The 19,860-nt window shown below is 33.3% G+C and overlaps 2 protein-coding genes and 1 non-coding gene across 4 annotated transcripts; 2 read left to right on the forward strand and 1 right to left on the reverse strand.

Annotated features, from left to right (window-relative positions):
- The first annotated feature begins 1,025 nt into the window (after positions 1 to 1,025).
- On the forward strand, positions 1,026 to 9,740 carry LOC112800959 (uncharacterized). 2 transcript variants are annotated; one of them, XR_011881875.1, is made up of 5 exons: positions 1,026 to 1,618; positions 1,904 to 2,086; positions 6,936 to 7,600; positions 8,482 to 8,770; positions 9,136 to 9,740. XR_011881875.1 is itself a non-coding variant. In XM_025843425.3 (5 exons), exons 1-5 carry the CDS (start codon positions 1,184 to 1,186, stop codon positions 9,168 to 9,170), a joined length of 1,611 nt encoding a protein of 536 aa, XP_025699210.1. In that variant the 5' UTR covers positions 1,026 to 1,183; the 3' UTR covers positions 9,171 to 9,740. The 2 variants fall into 2 exon arrangements, 1 of the variants encoding a protein (XP_025699210.1); XM_025843425.3 differs by having other exon boundaries at positions 6,936 to 7,604.
- Positions 9,741 to 10,369: 629 nt separating this feature from the next.
- TRNAG-GCC (transfer RNA glycine (anticodon GCC)) lies at positions 10,370 to 10,440 on the reverse strand. Its single transcript has one exon. It is a non-coding gene; the product is annotated as a tRNA-Gly (tRNA).
- Positions 10,441 to 10,511: 71 nt separating this feature from the next.
- Positions 10,512 to 12,889, forward strand: LOC112800961 (uncharacterized). The gene is made up of 2 exons (XM_025843426.3): positions 10,512 to 11,420; positions 12,316 to 12,889. Exons 1-2 carry the CDS (start codon positions 10,849 to 10,851, stop codon positions 12,728 to 12,730), a joined length of 987 nt encoding a protein of 328 aa, XP_025699211.1. The 5' UTR covers positions 10,512 to 10,848; the 3' UTR covers positions 12,731 to 12,889.
- The last annotated feature ends 6,971 nt before the right edge of the window (positions 12,890 to 19,860 follow it).

The raw sequence follows: 19,860 nt of genomic DNA on the forward strand, positions 1-19,860 counted from the left end.
GACAAAAGTAAAGAAAGTTTTAAGAAAATTATTTATAAAGTAGTCAAATAAAGATTATGTGTAACAATCTCTTTATAAATATGATATATAATAAAATTTATCAATAACTATCGTTTGATCTATATAGTCAATTTTACTTAGTAAAACAAGACTTTATTGTTGTTATTGTATTAGTAACTTAAAAGTATAGTTTGTGAAAAGCGAATAAAAATAAAAACTTGACAATGTCATTATGTCAAGGGTACATTAGGAAGAACATATATTTTTTTTGAGGCTAGGAAGAACATATATAAAATTAAACAACGAAATTACTTAATTGATTTTATTAATAGTAAAATTAGAATGATAGTGATAGATTGATAAATACATAAATTAAAATAAAATAGCCAACAAAATATAAATATGTATTATAATAAATAATTTATTTAAATATATTAAATTATTAAATAAAATATTATTTTAATTCGTAACTTTTAGAATAAGTTATAATTTTTTTAATATTTGATATATTTTATTTTTATTCTAAATATTTTATTTTAGTCATATTGTCATAATTAATTTTTTTAAAATATTTTGTTATTATATTATTTTTAGATAACGACAAAAATTATAATTGTAGTAATTATAGAATGATAGTTGCAGTAATTTTAGAGCAAAAATGACTAAATAATAAAAAATAACAATAAAAAAATAAGGTTTTTAGACAAAAAATTTTAATTATGGCTAAAAAATTAAAATAAAACGAAATAAAGCATTTCAAATATTAAAAAAAAATAAACACTTAATTTAAAGGTTAGATATTATAACAATACTTTATCTCAAATTATTTAATAAAAAATACTAAATAGTCATTATAATTTATTATTTTTGACTATTAATTAACTTTTTACAGACTAAAATATATTAAATTATTATACTAAAAAACTTAAATTAATAAATAATTAAATATAATAACCAAAAATAATAAATTTTCGATAATCTTTCAGGATTTCTCTTATTTAATATCTCTTAATTAGTATTGACGTTAGTCAGCTTAAAATAAGCACATCATCATCAAACAATAATGGCACGGAGAGTATAATATATATGGAGTTATACAGGCACAGAAAAAATTGAAAGTCACGCACTTCCCTCATAGCCATATAGCTCAGTGTCCAACTTCACCTAACCGTTTTTTCCGTTAATGGAGTTTTTCACCAAGGCAAAAGCCGTTAAGCTCCGCAGCCACCTCGACAAGTACCTCGTGGCGGACCGGGACCTCGAGAAAGTCCACCAGAGCCGAAAAGGCGACACAAGAAGGGCCAAATGGATCGTTGAAGTCGTGAACGATGACGACATCAACGGCGGCGGCGGCAGCCACCGCGTCCGGCTGAAGAGCTGCCACGGGAGGTATCTTGCCGCTACGGAAACCCCTTTCCTCCTTGGGATGACCGGAAACAGGGTGGTCCAGGCAGAGTTTGACAACAGCCTCAGTTGGAAGTTCGAGTGGGAACCGGTTCGAGACGGTTTCCAGGTCAGGCTCCGGAGCTGGTGCGGGAAGTTTCTCAGAGGGAACGGTGCGACTCTTCCGTGGAGGAACACCGTCACTCACGACGACCCTGTTGCAGGAATTTCAAGTGTATGTTGAAACAGAATCTGTTATCTTATTACTTCACGACATTTGCACTCAAAACTCAAATCAGTACGATGTATTTATATATAGAACCATATTAAGTGTACATTAAAATAAATAAAAATTGCTTTTGTAGGTAATTTTAGTGTATAAATAATATTTTAATTTACATATATTATTATAAATATGGTGCCTAATTGGATCTGTTTCGGCACTAGTAGTAGTAGTTCAATTCGAGTAGTTCTTATCAATTTTGATCTTCCCTTAATAATTTATCTGTTACGTACACAGGGTTGGGTCCTATGGGATGTTGAGGCTGTGGAATTGCCGGAAGAAGAGGAAGATGATGAGGTGGATGAGTATGCTTCTTTGGCTTTCTCCGATGAGTTTTTCGCCCCTTCAGACCCGCCGTCGCCGATGTCCGTTTTCTCCCTCAAGTCTCCGCCAGTGAGGCAGGCCTCCAAGTTGGGTCAGGTGCGTACGTGTACTTTTTTTACGTGTTGATTTAATTGCTGTTTGATTTTTCCATTCTTCATTGATTGAATTTTGATTTTATTTCCCCTTTATTTGGTTTTCCTTTCATGGAAAACTTTTATAAGTTGTGAGATTGTTTGGAAATTATGGGCTTTTGAAGTCCTTAACCAATTTGATTTGAAAATTCTAAAAGGATGATTTCATTGGGTACATGCATTATTTTCTCACGGCAAGTATTAATTATTGATGATTTTTGAAAAGGACAACTCTATAGACCAACATTTTTAACAGACAAACAAAAAAAAAAAAAAGAAGAAAATTAACTATAAAATTAACGCAGACCAACAATTTTCTAAATATATTTCAGAGTAGCAAGGTTTACGTATAAATTCATATGTGAAAATCCTTGTAGATGTAGTGTCAGCCTAGGAATAACTCTTTCATCTAAAAATGTGAATGTTTCACATCCGGGAATCATGATCATAGATAATCCTTTTCTTTAAATTTTGGCCCAACTCGTAAGACACAGTATAATCCATCTACCATAAGTTAACTTTCTCTTTTTACTATTTAGGTAAGATCGCCTCTAAACATTCTCTAACAATACAACTGTGTAAACTAACACTGCTTAGATACCGTTTTTTTTTTTTTAATTTCTTCGGAAGAACCACATCTTTCATTTAATTGATTGCGATATGGTTGGATTATTATGAAACAGTTATTATATATGTTGCTTCATGTCTTCACCAACCTTACTCCACTATAAAAAATGTGTCACCTCACAAGACAATTCACACATACACACGCGAAATGTTTTCAAACTCTTTAATAAACTAACAGACGCACTACCATTAAGATGGCAACACGAAAGTAGGGGGTCGTTTAATTTTCTTTCTAATAATAATATTTTCTTTTAAGCTTATTGTTAATTCTACATACTATATATTATTACGCTTTTATTTTCGGCAGCACCAACTTTAATTTGATATTTGATCTTAATAAGAAGGATTAAAAGGAAGTATACTTTTGTTAGGGAAACTAGATTATGATTTGAAGTAGTAAACAAAAAAATTAAACACACTTATGGTATTGCAGCCCATTTCTTCGATCTTTTCTATAAGGCATTTGAATTTCTTATAAAACGGATTAAATTAAAGGAAAGAACAGTTCGATTAGTATGGAATACTTAGGAGAGTATAAGTACTATGTCCTACGCGTATATACTTGTCAAGTTATTATAGGTCTACGTCAACATGTCAATTTTGGTAGATGAAAAATATTAAAAGTGAGGACGCTAGGACCTTGACCAATTCTGATTTCTGTATACAGCTATGGCCGAAACTTTTAAAGAGGCGTTTTCTTGTGAATTCATATAAGGATTTGAGCGTATTCACGCGTCAAAACGGGTTATGACTTATGATTGGATGGTTGTTTGGATGTCGTTAAGTTGATAAAAAAAATTTAATAAAAAAGATTTTTTTATTTTTTAGTGTGTGTAATAAATTTTTAATAGTAACAAAAATTTAGAAAAATAAGAAAAAAAATTATAATTTATATTTTTTTAAAGATTTTTTTAAAAAAAATATTTTTGCATAATAAATAAATAAAAAGTACTTTTATATAGTTATACCTAAATATTATTGACAAATAAAAAGATTTTTTGTATGAGATATTTAAACATAAAATTAATTTTACTTTTATAAAATTTTAAAAGAATAATTTTAAAAAGAAATTTTCTTAGAAGTTCACTCAAACAAGTCTTACAACTTGTTTACTATGGTTTCTGATTTTATTTTTTTGTTTCTATTATAAAATATTTATGTGTTGTTTTTTACACATTTTTCAATAAAATATTCAAAACCATTAAAATAATGAAATTTTTTATAATAAAATAATTAAAATTTTCACAACAACATAATTAAATTTTTACTGAAAACCAAAAATGAACAATTATTATATTTTTGTAATTTTATTTATATTTTAATTATAAATGTAAATCTAATTTAATCATATTATTTATAAAATTTGATCATAAATATTATTTTTGGACCAACTAGAAAGGATATATAGATGTGTATTTAAATTAAATGTTTTTATAATTTATGCATAACTATTGGTAATACATGCTATAAGAAATGGAATCAATAGAAAGAAACAAAATGGGATAAGGGTTGGCTTTCGGAGTGTACAAAGTGTTGATCAGTACTATCTATCCTATGTATATTAGAATAAAATAAAATAAAATGTGGATAAATAAAATATCAGAAATTGTATGTTCTCTCTAGAAAGAAAAATTTGGTGCAAGATTGTCCATTTGTGTTTATCAGAGGACATGGCATGCAAACGTTAGTCTCATGGTTTCCAATGCATTAATTAATAGTCATGAGAAAATGTCCATAGCTTCTGCCTCAAGTATTATTGTTGTTTCTTTGTCTTCCTTCCGATCCGTTCTTGTGTTGGTCTTTCATTAGTCATATGTCTCTTTCTTTATCCCTTTTCCTTAATTTTTTAGTTGCGGCTATACCCTAGAAGCAACCATAAGCCATACCATAAGTTGCCACTGGCATACCATTTTAATTCTCCCTCCCTCTAGGTTTCTTTCTTTGGGATTATCAAATACGCCAGACAGCGACAAAAACAGCACTTTAATTTGTTTTGGTTCATTGGATAGTGGATACCATTATAGTACAGGATATCCAAGATTGACCGTTTATTGAATTGGGCTGACTCACCAATCCTATCTTACACTTTTTTGGGGTCATGGGGCCTAATTAAATAATTATAAATAAATATGAGTTGGTTTGGGCTCCACTGAATTGGTTTCTGTTAAAATACGTAACCTATCATATATATGGCAGTATGGGTTATGTTGGAATTAGATAAAGTTTTTCAAATTTAGTTTCACCCAATAAAAACTCAATTGATGAACTCACTCTTATAAATGAATTTGTCATCCAAAATAAAATAAAATTAATTTTACTATATTAGAAATTTCGCATTAACTTGATTTATAGAAGTAATTATTAGTGTCATATGTTTCAGTAACTATATTTACCATAGTATTTTAAAAATGAATTATTATTATTAAAACTAAAATAATGTTTTTTTATTATTAAACAGTGTTTTTTAAAAAATATTATTTAAAAAATATTATCAAAATATATAAAAAAATGTAACTTTAATTTTAACCATACTTATATAATCACCATAGCTATCCTATCATAATCATATTAAAATTCATATATAGACTTAAAGTTAAGTATGGTATCTGGTTCCAGCTATACCTAATGATTTCCTGAAAGAGGTTTTTAACTAGATCCAAAGCAACTCCATATAAAATTATAAATGTTTAGGCTGAGAAAGTCATTTTTCCTAACTCTGCCTGATCAAGAGTGTCTCCAATCCCTACCGCTACAAATGAATGAACAACCTTGTCCTAAGTCCTAGCTTTATTTCCATTTATACTTATATTTATATTATTTTATTTAATACGAATTAAACCAACATTTAAGGGAAAAGAAAAAGTAGCACACCTTTCTCTCTAGAATTCGGAATAAGAATGAACCGGTATACTGTGCCAAGCCTTGTGAGGATATTGCGTCGCACCACACGGAACTTGAATTGAATGAATGAAGGAAGATGGAAAAACCCGATCTGCACGTGTAATGACCCAACCGTGTCTTTCAGTTGCCACCTATGACTGTTTCTTATTTCACCACATGTGCACCCATAAACATCCTCAAACCTGGCACATATACTTTTACCATGAATAAAAATTTACGGTGCACACACCACTACTGGAATTAAGAAAAAAAAAAAAAAAGCAGTGCTACTAAAATGGATAGTAATGTAAGAGTTTAAATGTTATATCTTGATTACTTAAGTTATTCAATTAAAATGTTGTCTTAGATTTTTAAATTAGTTGGTAGTTAATTTTTATGTGATAACTGATAATACATGTTAAAGAACATTTATACTAAAATTATTCATAAAATTTAAATCCATATTTTTAATCTCAACGTAAAATTTAAGTATATTTTATAACTTTAGCAATTAAATCCAATAAATAAATATTTTTTGTTGTTTAATAAATATTTCATTTTATGAATAGTTTGACTGCCTATTAAGAATTATTAAACACAAATAAATAGCTTAAATATTCACTTTAACATTATTTAAAAAATTAATAATTTCACAAAGCATGAGCCATGAACTAGTCACTTTTGTTAAAATAAAAAATTAATAAAATGGTTCACATCTTCATTGAATTACAGTTTTAATCGGTATTTTATTATATTTTATTTCGTTTAAATAAATTAAGCATAAAATAAATTAAAATAATTTTGTTAAAATAAAAATTATGAACAAAATATTCATTACTATTTTAAAATTATATTTACATTAAAAATTATTTTAATGAATCTTTGACAGATTAATTAATTAATGTATGTTAAATCTACAATACCAAATATTTCATTATTATTAGAAAAATATCTAAAAATAATAAAATTTATTTTTTATCATTACTTTTAATTATTAATCTAATATTTTATTAACATCTTTTTAATTTATATTTTTAAATAATAATAACTAAATAGTCAAGATCAATAAATTCATCATCTTATTATTAGTGCCACATCATCGTGTTTTGCAACCCATAAATACTCACACCAGTTGCCATTTTAAAGCAACTCATCATTCTTTTCTCACCTCCAAAACCACAAAAAAGACCTTTCACTTCATTCACAGCAAAAGAAAACAAGAACAAACTCATTACTACTTACTTATTTTCCTTTAGTTTCAACAACAATATATATTAAGTATTAACTGCGGCAACACAAACATGCAGAAAACGACCTCAAACAACAAATTCCGAAACGGCATGGATTTCTTCCGGCACGCAAAGGCGGTGCGCCTCCGCAGCCACCATGACAAGTACCTCATAGCGGAGGACGACGAGGAAACCGTTACGCAGGACCGCAACGGTGCCTCCAAGAGTGCCAGGTGGCACGTAGAGTACGTGGACAGTTACGACAACATAATCCGCCTCAAAAGCTGTTACGGAAAGTACCTAACCGCCTCAACAAACCCGTTCCTCCTTGGCATGACGGGGAGGAAGGTTCTCCAGACGCTACCTTCCAGATTGGACTCTTCAGTTGAATGGGAACCGGTTAAGGACGGTGGGCGCGTGAAGCTGAAGACGCGCTATGGGAACTTTTTGAGGGCAAATGGTGGTGTTCCTCCGTGGAGGAACTCCGTGACTCATGATATTCCGCATAGGACGGCCACGCAGGATTGGGTTCTTTGGGATGTTGATGTGGTGGAGATTCATGTTCGTCACTCTCCGACGACTCAGAAGAATGAAGAGATGGCGGCGGTGCTGGAGAATCTCAAGCAGCCTTCTGCTCCGCCGTTGCCGAGGGCGGAGGAGGAGGAGGAGAATCTTGATGAGAGGTTTGGAATGAGCAACGCCCCGTCATCTCGTAAGCACGCCAAGTCTGGAAGCTTCTTGAGGCAGGTATGAGTTTTAAGTTTCAACTTGCAAAATCTTTTTTTGTTGGAATTGGTTAAATTTTATTTCATTTTTGTGAAAAGTTATTAAATCATGAGAGAAGTCTTTGCTTTGTGTATGAGTTATATAAGATTTTTATATGGAAAAAGTTATTTCTAAGCTTAATTTTGTGTCTAATGGTTTGTCATTTTTTATTCCGTAATACCGTGTATATGATTTTTTTTTTACTTTTTATATATATATTTATATTCTAAAATTACATTATTTCTTGTTTGTTATTATTTTTTATGTAATAATAGATGCGTCAAGTACTTAAAGTTTTGAATTTTACTTGGAAACACGCATTTCGAGTATTATTTCTTATTAAAAATACTATTTATGTATTAAATTTCGATTATCAAATTAGTTATTATATATTTATTATAAATATATTTTATTTAATTTTTTTTAATATGTATTTTATAAGAATAACTTATTTTTAATATATACTTAGCATGGTTGTTTCTGATTAGATAATAAAATTATGAAAAAATTTAGGAAATGAAATAGGGATATAACTAAATCAATCAATTCTCTTTTATTTTTAATTTTGAAATTAAAAAAAAATTAAAGTAATGGAGATTTTTTTTTATAATAAATTTATTTATAAACTAATTGGCTCCAAATTAGCTCATTCCTAGTTAGTTTCTAGTGGGATCGAAACACTATATTCTAAATTATATATAGATGTCTCCACGCATAAATTATTATTACATCAAGATGAAGAACAATCACGAAAATTATGCATTTTGATGTAAATGGTACCTAGCTAGCTAGTTATAAGAATTTGTTTGATTGTATTGCTTCCGGTTTTTGCTAACATTCATGTTTGGTTTTTGATCAGTGGAGTAATATGAGTGGCGGGTCGTCACCCAAGGTGGAAGGAAGAACCATATACTACCATGTTGCTGAAGACAATGGAGAAGTAACTGATGAAGGCGCAGGGTATTCCTTGAATTTCAAGGGTAATGGAGTTGAAGAACTAACTCGTAAGTTTGAGGAAGAGACAGGTCTAGAGGGTATCATTGTGTGTAATAGGAGTCCATTGAATGGAAAACTATATCCTCTTCGCTTGCAGCTTCCTCCAAACAATGTTACCATGCAAGTTGTCCTTGTTCTTCCTTATTCACAAGGTATATATGTATCTTCAATTTCTTCTTTGACTATCTCTTCTCTTTCTTCATGTTTAATCTTGAATTCTGCATGCCTAATTGATCCATTCGACCATTTTCATCAACATGCTTTCCAACTCATTTGTTGTTCTGTTCTGTTTTCCAACCTATCATGCGTATCAGGAATGATTGGCAACTATGAATGAATTATTTTCTTATTTTTTGCATCCCTAGCTTTCCCAAACATATAATTAACTGAATTTGCATGTCAAGCTTATACTAGCTTGGATGCTTCATGCTTGCATTGCATATTAGAATACCTTTTGTTCCATATATTTTGTTTACCTTAGCTTAACATTTGCTTTCTTTTGTGTTTATTTTTTCAGTGGCAAGAGACTTTGAGGCACAAGGTTTAATTTGAGAAGCCTATGATTATTATTATTATCATTATTGCAGCACATCAAGGCCTATATTATCCGTATGTATATACTGATCATTGCATTTATGAAGCAAAATTCATCAAGGCCCTTTGGAAGCTGAGGATTGAAATTATTGTAGGCAATGAAACAGATCATCATTACTGCAATATCAATTCATCAATGGCATCCAATGGATCATCGGGGGTTCTGATGGTAGATTTTGTTTGGAACTTCTCTATTTCATTAGGTTTAGATTTAAGTATAAGCATGATCTTCATTTGGATTCAGGATTTTGTATTGCTTGAAGGCCTTGTATTTTTTAAGTATTTTTTTGGTGATTCGTGATTTTTCTCTAGGCAGTGGTCATAACTCATAAGGCATGTAAATATAAGTTTTGTCAGAAATTAGAGGCAGACTTTGGTGAAAAAGGAGAATTAAGTAAGTTTGTTATATCCTGCGGAATTGCGGATGCTCTTCTTTCTATATCATAAATATTTGATTATGATTTGTAGACTCTACAAGAATTAAAAATAAATAAAATGATCCAACACCAAGTGAATACAAATAATAAATTTGTGGCTTTTAAGAGTATGTAATGATTTCTCCATATTATCATAACAGCATGATTAAATAACACGAGAGCTTAATGCAATTTGAATTCACTACTAGGAAATCAGTAATTATATCAATCATATATGGGATTGCACCGAATCCAGTTGGCTGGAGGATGAGTTGATACAATCTAAAAGAGATCACATGAATAATGTTGGCTTGGGTCGAAAGGGTTCGACCGCAAACTCACTAAGAGTTCGTCAATGGTGGGTTGAGTTTGATGAAAGCTTTCCAGGAGAAGTTGATATGGAAAAGAGATTGAATTTTAATGTTTTCCTTTTGTGCCGGATTTGGATTACAAGAAATGAAATTGTGTTTGCGCAGAAACAATCCTCCCTTGAAAAGGTTCGCAAATTTCAATTTCTCTTTTTATGTATTACTCTCTCTAGAAACTAGTTTTATGCAATGAAGACAAAAACTTTATTAGCTAATATCCGTAGACCAAGATCGAATTTAGAATACACACCCATATTGTGTTGAAATGATTCCAATTATATATGCAACAAGAGAGTTTTGTTGATATAAGTTAAAGATTTAACCGACTTTGAATTATTAGCCGCAGTGTAAAGGCTAAAAAGGAAAATTGGTTTGCACCAGCCGGGAATCGAACCCGGGTCTGTACCGTGGCAGGGTACTATTCTACCACTAGACCACTGGTGCTTTTGGAAATTTATAAAAGACAAAAGGTAAATATTTGTTACAAAAGAGTACAACCTCGTTAAGTGCTCCGTTTTTGTGTCACTGTCCCCTTGTAACCTCGTTAACTCCTTCTTCTCCTTATGTTCCTCCAAACCTTTTTCTACTAATGACAATTTGAGAAGAGCGAACCAAGATTAGTCCCTTGCTTTAATCTTATCATCATTTCGTTCCCCTCAAAGCTTAAAACTTTTGCAATTTCACTTGCACACTGGTAGTAAATAGTGAGTGTTAGTTACTATTAAGCATTAACCCAGAAAAGAGAAAACTCACAGAATGTGATGATCAAGTTTCTGCTCTAGTTCTAGTGTTGTTCTTTCTCCTATCTCATATAAACAATAAAACCCTTCATCATCTTTGTATCGGTCTTCAATGGCTGCCTCAGCTTTGGCACTAGCATCATCTACCTCCCCATTATGTTTAAGAAAGCCCTATCAAAGGATTTCACTTTACAATGCCCGTTCCTTCATCTTACATGGAAAACAATTCCTTCCTCACACTCGTACGAACCTTGAACCTTCTTTTCATGTTAGAACCCCTCTTGCGGCTGTTCCTTCTTCCTTGCTCCAAAGGGGTGGTTGTGCTTTTTCTTCGGAGGAAGATGATGATGGGGATGATACCAATGATAAAATTGAAAAGTTTCTGCATTTTGAGGATAAGCCAATGAAATTCGCTTTGCTGGTTCTGTTTTGGGCTTCTGCCTCACTGGCTTGGTTTTCTTTTTCAAAAGATGCTAATGCTGCTGTTGCTGCTGCTTCTGACTCCATTAAAGCTTCTGGCTTTGGGTTAAAGGTTGCAAATTGGTTGAGGAAATTGGGTTTGCCTGATGGGGTTGTTGTGTTCACACTTGCCACTCTTCCTGTTCTTGAGCTTCGTGGGGCTATTCCTGTTGGTTACTGGATGAATCTCAGCCCTTTCACTTTAACGCTTTTGTCCATTCTTGGGTTAGTCCTTTTTTTCATGAGATTATATAATTTCTGCATTGCGGCGCCATAGTGACTGAACTATTAGATATTCTTGAGATTCACTCCTATTATGTAACCCTTGTAAGCTTTCTAGAATTTGTCATGGTTGTTTGGATGAATTGTGATTCGAGATATTCATGAATTTTCCTCCACTTATGCAACTTATTTGCTATTACTTGTTAAAAGGATAACAATAGGAGTGTTAGTTAGGAATTGTTAAGAGTTTTGTTATGACAGTTATTGGTAGTTAGTGTGAGTCATTCGTTGAGTAAGCTATTCTTAGCTCTATATAATCCATCTCTATAACTACACTCATTGACTGAGAATCAGAATACACAATCACATTTACATCACTCATCTTTTTTTTTCTTTCTTTCCTTTTTTCTCAGTCTTCTTCAACCTGTAGCCATTGTTAAATTTAACTCGCCATTCTGGAATTTCTCATTGGTATTTCTTGAATGAATGTGTATTGTTCGCTTTAGTGTGATATTGATTCTGATACAAGAGGTGTTTGCACCCTCATGTTGAACAGTTATATTGAGTGTATATTGTCTCTGGTAATTTTATTTTATTCTTCTAGAGAAGATTTTAATAGTCAAAACATGGGTTTGGGAGTTTAGGATATGCTGCCGCAATAGTCAATACCTGTTGCCGTAACTTACTTTGACTCACTCTCAGTTTATAGTTCAACATAGAACATATCTCATCTTGTTCTTTAGATTTAGATCTAAGTTATCTCTGCTCTGTAAGTGTTGTTTGGCTATTTCTATGAATGAAATGTTTTTCTTCTGTCAAAGGTAAAAAAGACTGACTTTTGGTAATGCTGGGAGTACCTACATTGTTTACTGAACAAGCTTTATTGCCATTGATGTAGGAACATGGTCCCTGTGCCGTTCATCATACTCTACCTTAAAAAATTTGCATCATTCCTCGCTGCGAGGAGCTCTACCGCTTCACGATTCCTTGACATGCTGTTTGAGAATGCCAAAGAGAAAGCCGGTCCAGTCCAGGAGTTTAAGTGGCTTGGTCTAATGCTGTTTGTAGCAGTTCCTTTTCCTGGAACAGGAGCATGGTCCGGAGCCATCATAGCATCCATCCTTGATATGCCATTTTGGTCTGGTGTATCTGCGAATTTCTTCGGCGTTGTCTTTGCAGGGCTTCTGGTAAATTTGCTAATGAACCTTGGTCTGAAGTATGCGATTGTTACCGGTATCATCCTTTTCCTTGTTTCCACATTCATGTGGAGTGTCCTCAGAAATCTCAGAAAAGGTTTGAGCCCTTCAAATTGAAATGAAATATTTTATCTTCCTCTATCAACACAGAGAGTTGTTGAGGTTTTGTTATACACTCTTTTCCTCTAGTATTTTTGTGAATGTATATTTGCATAACAGAGCCTACTAGTTCAATAATTTTCAAAATCAATATTAAACAGTGCTATCTGCAACCAACCTTTCTCCTGATGTCTTTAAAGTCTTGGTTTTTAGGTAAGATTACCGGATGTATCCTTTATTTGTGGAGGGAAAATTGATTGAGATTAAAATTGACTTAAAAAATTTTTAAATTTTCTTTGTTATAATCAATGATATGCTAACACAAAAGAGTTTTGACTTTTGACCTCTTGGGTGGTTGTTGTGGTAGTCAGAACTCCTTGATTGGTTTATGCTATCCAAGTCTATTTTGCCTTTGATAAATATCCTTTGATCTAATTTTCATGTCAGTGATTGTCCCATGAACTCAAATTTCTGAATACCAATTCTCTATCTATTTATCCTATATGATATGTATGTGATGTTAATGAACAAGAACCTCCACTTTATTTTCGCTTTTTTGGTTCCAGTATTTCAAAATCTCAAGTAATTGAACCCCTTACTCTGATCATGTTAAACTTCATTGCACAGTTTTACTTACCCGTTCTGAATCTGGATAAAAGAAGAGGATTACTAAGAAAACCGTAGAAAATATTATGTTTGTGACTTAGGTATTGTGTTGTGTGATTGTGTCCAAAGTCTCACATCACGTAGTATGGAATACTTGATGTTGTATCTAGGAGAGTGTTTCTTTCTCTCAGTAGCTAGTTTTTAAGGTGCAGATTTTCACTTTCCTTATATGCTTAACATATTATTAAGAGACTTATATATACATGGTCCCAAGCTCGGATGTAATCTATAATAGGTTATTTTGACTTCACTTGATCTTATGTAGTAAGTAGTAGCCATGCCTAGTGGAACAATACTTCTGTTATTTTTGGCATTCAAGTATCTGTTCTCTCATAAAATCACCACATTAATATATATCTCAAGAAAGGAGTGTGCCAAATTCTTTCATTTTTGCTTAGAATCTCCATCACGATTGCCAATTTTGGAGGTTGTTTATGTTCCTGCAAGTGTAAAGTATATATGATTCATGCATATGCGACATGATTGTGTCGTAAACTCAATATAAAATTTCTAGTGTACGTCATAAAATTATCATTCATATAACAAAGAATTTTGAAATTCATGATTATCACAATAAAAAATGAGAAGAGTTACTAACCTTGATCTACGATGATAATAGTATTAGAAAGAATTTACTTTATCTATTCCTTTGTCTTCTTAATTCTTTCTTCAATTATGTTATTGATGGTGAATGAAGAAGAAAGATTTTTCTTAATTCTTTCTTCAATTACGTTATTGATGGTGAATGAAGAAGAAAGATTTCATTGATAGAAAAAGAAGACTGATTTTGATTTTCTTTTTATAAAAATCAACTTTCATAAGGTTAGTTACATTTTTAAGTAACTATACAACTTTCTTTATTTTATTATTTAATTAAATATTTATTAAACCAATAAAATAAGACACATCACACACGAGACATAATATAATATAATTTTTTACCTTCTCTCACTTATCTCATGTGTCATTATTTCAATTGATGGTTTAAGAAATACATTTATCATAATGCATATTTCTAAGCAATTACATGCATAGTTTAATTTATCATAATAAAAATAGAACTAACATGAGTCATAACAGTTGTACGTCATTTAATCGACATAGTCCCTTCTATGTACTACAAAGTTAGCCACATTTTTAACATGAGTCATAATCAGAAAGTATATAACTTAATTAGTCCAATAATAATGTCTTCATTGTAAGACAATATCTGATTATTCTAATTCTATGATGTATACAACACATTGAAAAATAAGGTAATATAGAAACATTAATTCATTTGAGCTCAAAATGTCAATGTTCATATAACACAAACTTTATTTAACATACATTGATCCTATCAACTCAATAAAAATGCTACGTGTCCAAGTCTTTTGAGTAACCAAGTTTAACTAAGTTGTTTAAAAATAAAAACCTATCCGCCTGCCACTTTTCTCTACTTTCACGATCATCGCTGCTTCTTCTTCTTCTTACGTTCCTTCTTTCTTTTTCATGTTGTTGTCGTCATCACTGTTGTCACTGCGGTCATTCTCGTTGCTATCACCACTGCTCTTCTTCATCATCTTGATGTTATTGTTGTTGTTTAATTTCTTCTTTTTTTTTCTCCACCTCCTTTTTTATTATCATTATCATCATCTTCATTTCTTCTTCTCTTATAAATGTTTAGAAAACTAGAGCACAGAAATTTTGATGCACAATACATAAATTTTGGTGCACAGCACGCAAAAATTTTAGTATACAGCACAAAAATTTTCTAAACATGTGACAGTCAACTAATGAAATATACACAATACTTGAACACAAAAATCTTGTTGCATAGGATGGAATTTTTTATGTGTAGTATAGAAATTTTTGGAGGACTACATACTCAGAACATTGACTCACCCAACTAACAAAATACATTCCCAGCAAAAATTTGTCTTATGTGCAAAGATTTGTGTGCTATGTGCAAAATTTTGTGTGTTATGCTTCGAAAATTTGTGTGCTATACCAATAAGTTTTTGTGCTCTCCAACAAAAATTTGTGTATTGCAAAAAGCGCAAAAAAAGTAGTGACGTATGCATGCTTTTTTTTTTTTACTGTTGGGCTTTGCACTAACTTAGTTGGACTTACAAAAAGATTTGTACATGTAGTATCACTCAATAATAATAACCATCCTTTCAACATGATTCGTAAATGTTTTGGACGGTAACCCTTTGATCAAAGGATCAACAACCATAATATTGGTGCTAATGTGCTCTATTGACACTCTTTGTTTCCGAACTTCTTCTTTAACGATAAAGTATTTCAATTTCATATGCTTAGCACCTTTGGAATACTTGTCATTTTTAGAAAAGAAGACTGCTGCAGAGTTTTCACAATAAATTTTCAACAGCCAAGCAATACTGTCAATAATTCCAAGCCATAAAAAGAAATTTCGCAACCACTTAACTTGAACCATGGCCTTAAAGCATGCCACAAATTCAGCTTCCACTGTAGAAGTAGAAATTACTAACTGCTTCGCACTCTTCCATGATTTTACTCCTCCAGCTAATAGATACAAATAACCAAAAGTAGATTTTTTTTGTATCTACGCAACCGGCAAAATCTAAATCTGAATATCCAATCACTTCAAGGTGATCAGATCTCCTATAAATAAGCATGTGTTCTTTTGTCCCTTGCAAATACTTTAAAACTTTTTTTTGCAGCTTTTCGATGATCCAATCCTGTGGTATCTACCAAGTATACCAACTGCAAAACTGATGTCTGGTCTTGTCTGAGCATACATCAAACTCTCAATAACAGATGCATATGGAATTCCTTGCATCTGTTTGCCATTCCAAATCGTTATTTGGACATTTCATGAGACTAAACTTGCCCCCTTTTTAAATTGGAACGGGTGATGCAGAGCATTATGCCATTTTGAATCTCTTTAATCCTTTATTAATATATGATTTCTGAGATAATCCTAATAGTCATTGTGATTTATCTCAAAATATTTTTATTCTAATCACATAACTTGTCTCACCCATATCTTTCATTTCAAAGCTATTAGAGAGAGATATTTCTTAGTCTCGCTTAATAGACCAAGATAATTAGATTCAAGCAAAATATCATCAATATATAGAATTAATGTAACACCCTACCATACAGAGTCTTATGCTTAAGTCATAATTCAGAGATGACAAGGTATTACGACCTCTAAAATAAAAATTTAGTATGTATAGTAGTATGAATAATTGATTATAACTAGGAGCCTTTGTAGAAAAAGGGGTAAACAAAAAACGCAACCTTAAAGCGCAACACTCCGATCGATAACATAACAAACAAGGATAACCAACGCGAGATTATATATATACAAAGGAGAGTCAAAAACAGGAATATCAAGACTCAAAATTCGGCTGCGAAGATAACCGGTCCGAGCATAATAATATATACACATGATAAAATAAGGAAAACCCCAAAGGGACACAAATACCTAAAACCTATTCTCCAAAATCTCCCATAAGAAGAGTCATCACAGTTTGTATTATTTAATGGAGATAAAAGTATCTAAGCAAAACATATAAACCAAAACATAGCCCCGAGAACAAAGGATATTCGCAAATCTAGAAGTCTCCAGCATGCCTCAGCGAGAAACCTCACGTCCTGCATCTGAAAACCACAAAATCCGCTTGGGTGAGAACCAGAGGTCCCCAGCATGGTAACAGCTTCCACATATATAATACATAATAATGGAGGAAAGCCAAAGGCAATCCTAGAACTTCCTCCAGATAATATCAACGCTTATAAACAAGCTAAACCATAAAGGGCATCTGACTAAAGATTCTTCAGTCTAACTAATACTTCCTTTTCCAATTCCTTCAGACCTCCCAACCACCAGCAGGAGTATAATGTAGCAACCACAGTTATATCAAACAAAGAATATACAAATAGGAACAGTTAAGGCATTTAGACAATTAGCAAGTATTATGCAGTCAAATAGGCAATCTCAAACAATTCATATAGTATGCATATGATGAATGCCTGTCCCTAGTGGCTGATGATATCATCTTGTCGGTTATAGAGCCAACCCGACAAGTCCTGGTCGCTAACCATTGGACTGTCCCTCTGTCATGCATCCCCAACTCGAGTTATACTCATCATAAACTTGATCATAATCATGATCTATATCCATCACCCTCACTGGTGAATATTTACGGGGGCGAGCTCATCCGGGTCTTTCACAGTGCCCGGCCACACTTACGACATAGGGTCAACAGAGTATCAAGTCTCAACCTGGAGCACGTGGTGGCTAGCCACTGCTACTACCCAGGGAAACTCATATCTCAGATAGTGGAAGTGCAAATCACAATTATCAATAATTCAGCATAAACATGCATGAATTCTCATCCATGGATCAACATCCATATCAGCCATCCGGCTCACGGTTAAGTCCATAACCAGCTAATATCCATAGCATACACAGCTATCCCGGCTCACGGTTCAATCCAGAACCAGCCAATTCATAAACAATTACGGCCCTTCGGCCAATGGCATAACAAGCACTTCCACCACCATCCTCCACATCTCACATAATCATCAATGATCCTCATTGATTATTCATTTTCCCTTGCTTCACTCGCAAGTTACCACATCCACTAGCTCCTTCTCTCATAGCTAGGCTTATCATAATGATTTAAGATATAAGTGGTGAGATCGGAGGCTTAGAGTATGAAATTTGGCTTTTAAAACTCAAAAATCAACTTTGGGATGAAAACAGGTCCGCGCGTACGCGCACTCCACGCGCACGCGTGGATGGCCTAAAAAACTTCATCGACGCGCAAGCGTCATGCACGCTAACGCGTGGATTAAAAATTTGCCAATCGACGCGTACGCGTCAACCACGCGTACGCGTGGGTGTTCTCGTGCCCCAGGCACAACACTGGCACAGTTCTGGCATGACTCTCTGAAAAATGGCTGGGCATTGGGTGCAGCACCATCGGCGCGCCCGCGCACATCATGCTCACGCGTGGATGGCATTTTCGGGAAGAACGGCGCGCATGCGCCAAGTGCGCCCACGCGCAAGGGGTCATTCTGCTAAAAATTTTCTAAGTTAAAAGCTGCAGAATTCACCAATTTAAACCCCAATCTTCCAACGGACATAACTTTCTCATTTTAAATCGTTTTTCACCCGTTCTTCGAACGGCATGGACATCCCGGATCCAATTTCATTTCTAAATAGATTTGGCACAAAACAGAGATCCGTAGTCCAAGTTATGTCCCACCAAAGTATGCCCAAAAACCATATTTTTCATAAAAACCACAAAGTGCCATTTTCAAAACAAGGCATTTCCAACTCTTTTCAAAATCAATCAAAACATGCCATTCTCATCCCTTTCCTTTGAAATCAATCAAAATACATCAATTTCAACATCAAGCCTCCTCAACTCACACATTGACACTTTACCACAAATTACAAAATCACTATCTCATCATTTTAACCCACTTCACCCAAGTGGCTCAAACTCAAACATATTGACATATCATATACTCTTCCTCATGCCAAATCCAATAACACCAATCCCAATAATTCATTATTGTACACAATCAACATCATACTCACCATAAACATGGTTCAACCCACAATTCAACCATAACCAATCATCAAGCATATATCACAACATGCATATTTCTCATACATCATATCATCAAGGCGTCATTAACCATCATCACATATATGACCACATCATATATCTCAATCATTAATCAACATCAACCATTCAATGCCTATCTTAGGGCCTCTAGCCTAAGTATTTCCTACCACATTACATATTAGATACGGGAAACCGAAACCATACCTTAGCCGATTTTCCCAAGCTCCACCGGAGCACTTCCAAATCACCTATCCACAAGCTCTCAAGGCCTCAACACCTCCAAGAACAGATTTTTCACCACCAAACCTTTTCCAAGCTTTTTAAAATCACCAATCAAGCTCCAATATCCACACACACACAACCTAAGCCACAATCAGCATACCCATACACAACATCTCAAAACCCAAACATCATAAAACAACAAAATACACTAGGGTTGAGAATCTTACCACACCCAAGGTCCAAGGAGACAAGATTAACCTTCTCCTCCAAGAGAGTTGGGTCCTATAATAGCAAAGAACCCAAAATCTCAACATTTCACCCATGAAACTCGAAAATAAGGGCTAAGATTTCGAAGAGCAAAACGTGGCTTACCTCAAGATTAATTGTATGGGTTTTGTAGAGCTCTCCGCGGTGAACGCGTGGCCGCAATCGGAGCGGCAATCGGAGCTCTAGATCAAAAGTTATGGTGGTTTGAAGATCAACCAAGGGAGAGAACTTGAGAGAGTGTTCTTCCTCCCTTTCTCTCTAATTTCAGCTTGTGTGTGTAACAAATGAGGAGAGAGAGTGCTGAAAACTAGGGTTTTGGTTAAGTTATGTTGGGCCAAGGGCCCACTTTAGGTCCAATTGGCCCGGTTTGGCCCGTTC

This window comes from Arachis hypogaea, chromosome 5 (genome assembly GCF_003086295.3).
Source record: "Arachis hypogaea cultivar Tifrunner chromosome 5, arahy.Tifrunner.gnm2.J5K5, whole genome shotgun sequence".
Classification (NCBI taxonomy): domain Eukaryota; kingdom Viridiplantae; phylum Streptophyta; class Magnoliopsida; order Fabales; family Fabaceae; genus Arachis; species Arachis hypogaea.

Coding starts and splice junctions, on each gene's coding strand:
- LOC112800961 (XM_025843426.3), top strand. CDS start 10,849: ATGGCTGCCTCAGCTTTGGCACTAGCATCATCTACCTCCCCATTATGT. Junction 11,421..12,315: donor ACGCTTTTGTCCATTCTTGG/GTTAGTCCTTTT, acceptor CCATTGATGTAG/GAACATGGTCCCTGTGCCGT.
- LOC112800959 (XM_025843425.3), top strand. CDS start 1,184: ATGGAGTTTTTCACCAAGGCAAAAGCCGTTAAGCTCCGCAGCCACCTC. Junction 1,619..1,903: donor CTGTTGCAGGAATTTCAAGT/GTATGTTGAAAC, acceptor TTACGTACACAG/GGTTGGGTCCTATGGGATGT. Junction 7,605..8,481: donor CTGGAAGCTTCTTGAGGCAG/GTATGAGTTTTA, acceptor GTTTTTGATCAG/TGGAGTAATATGAGTGGCGG.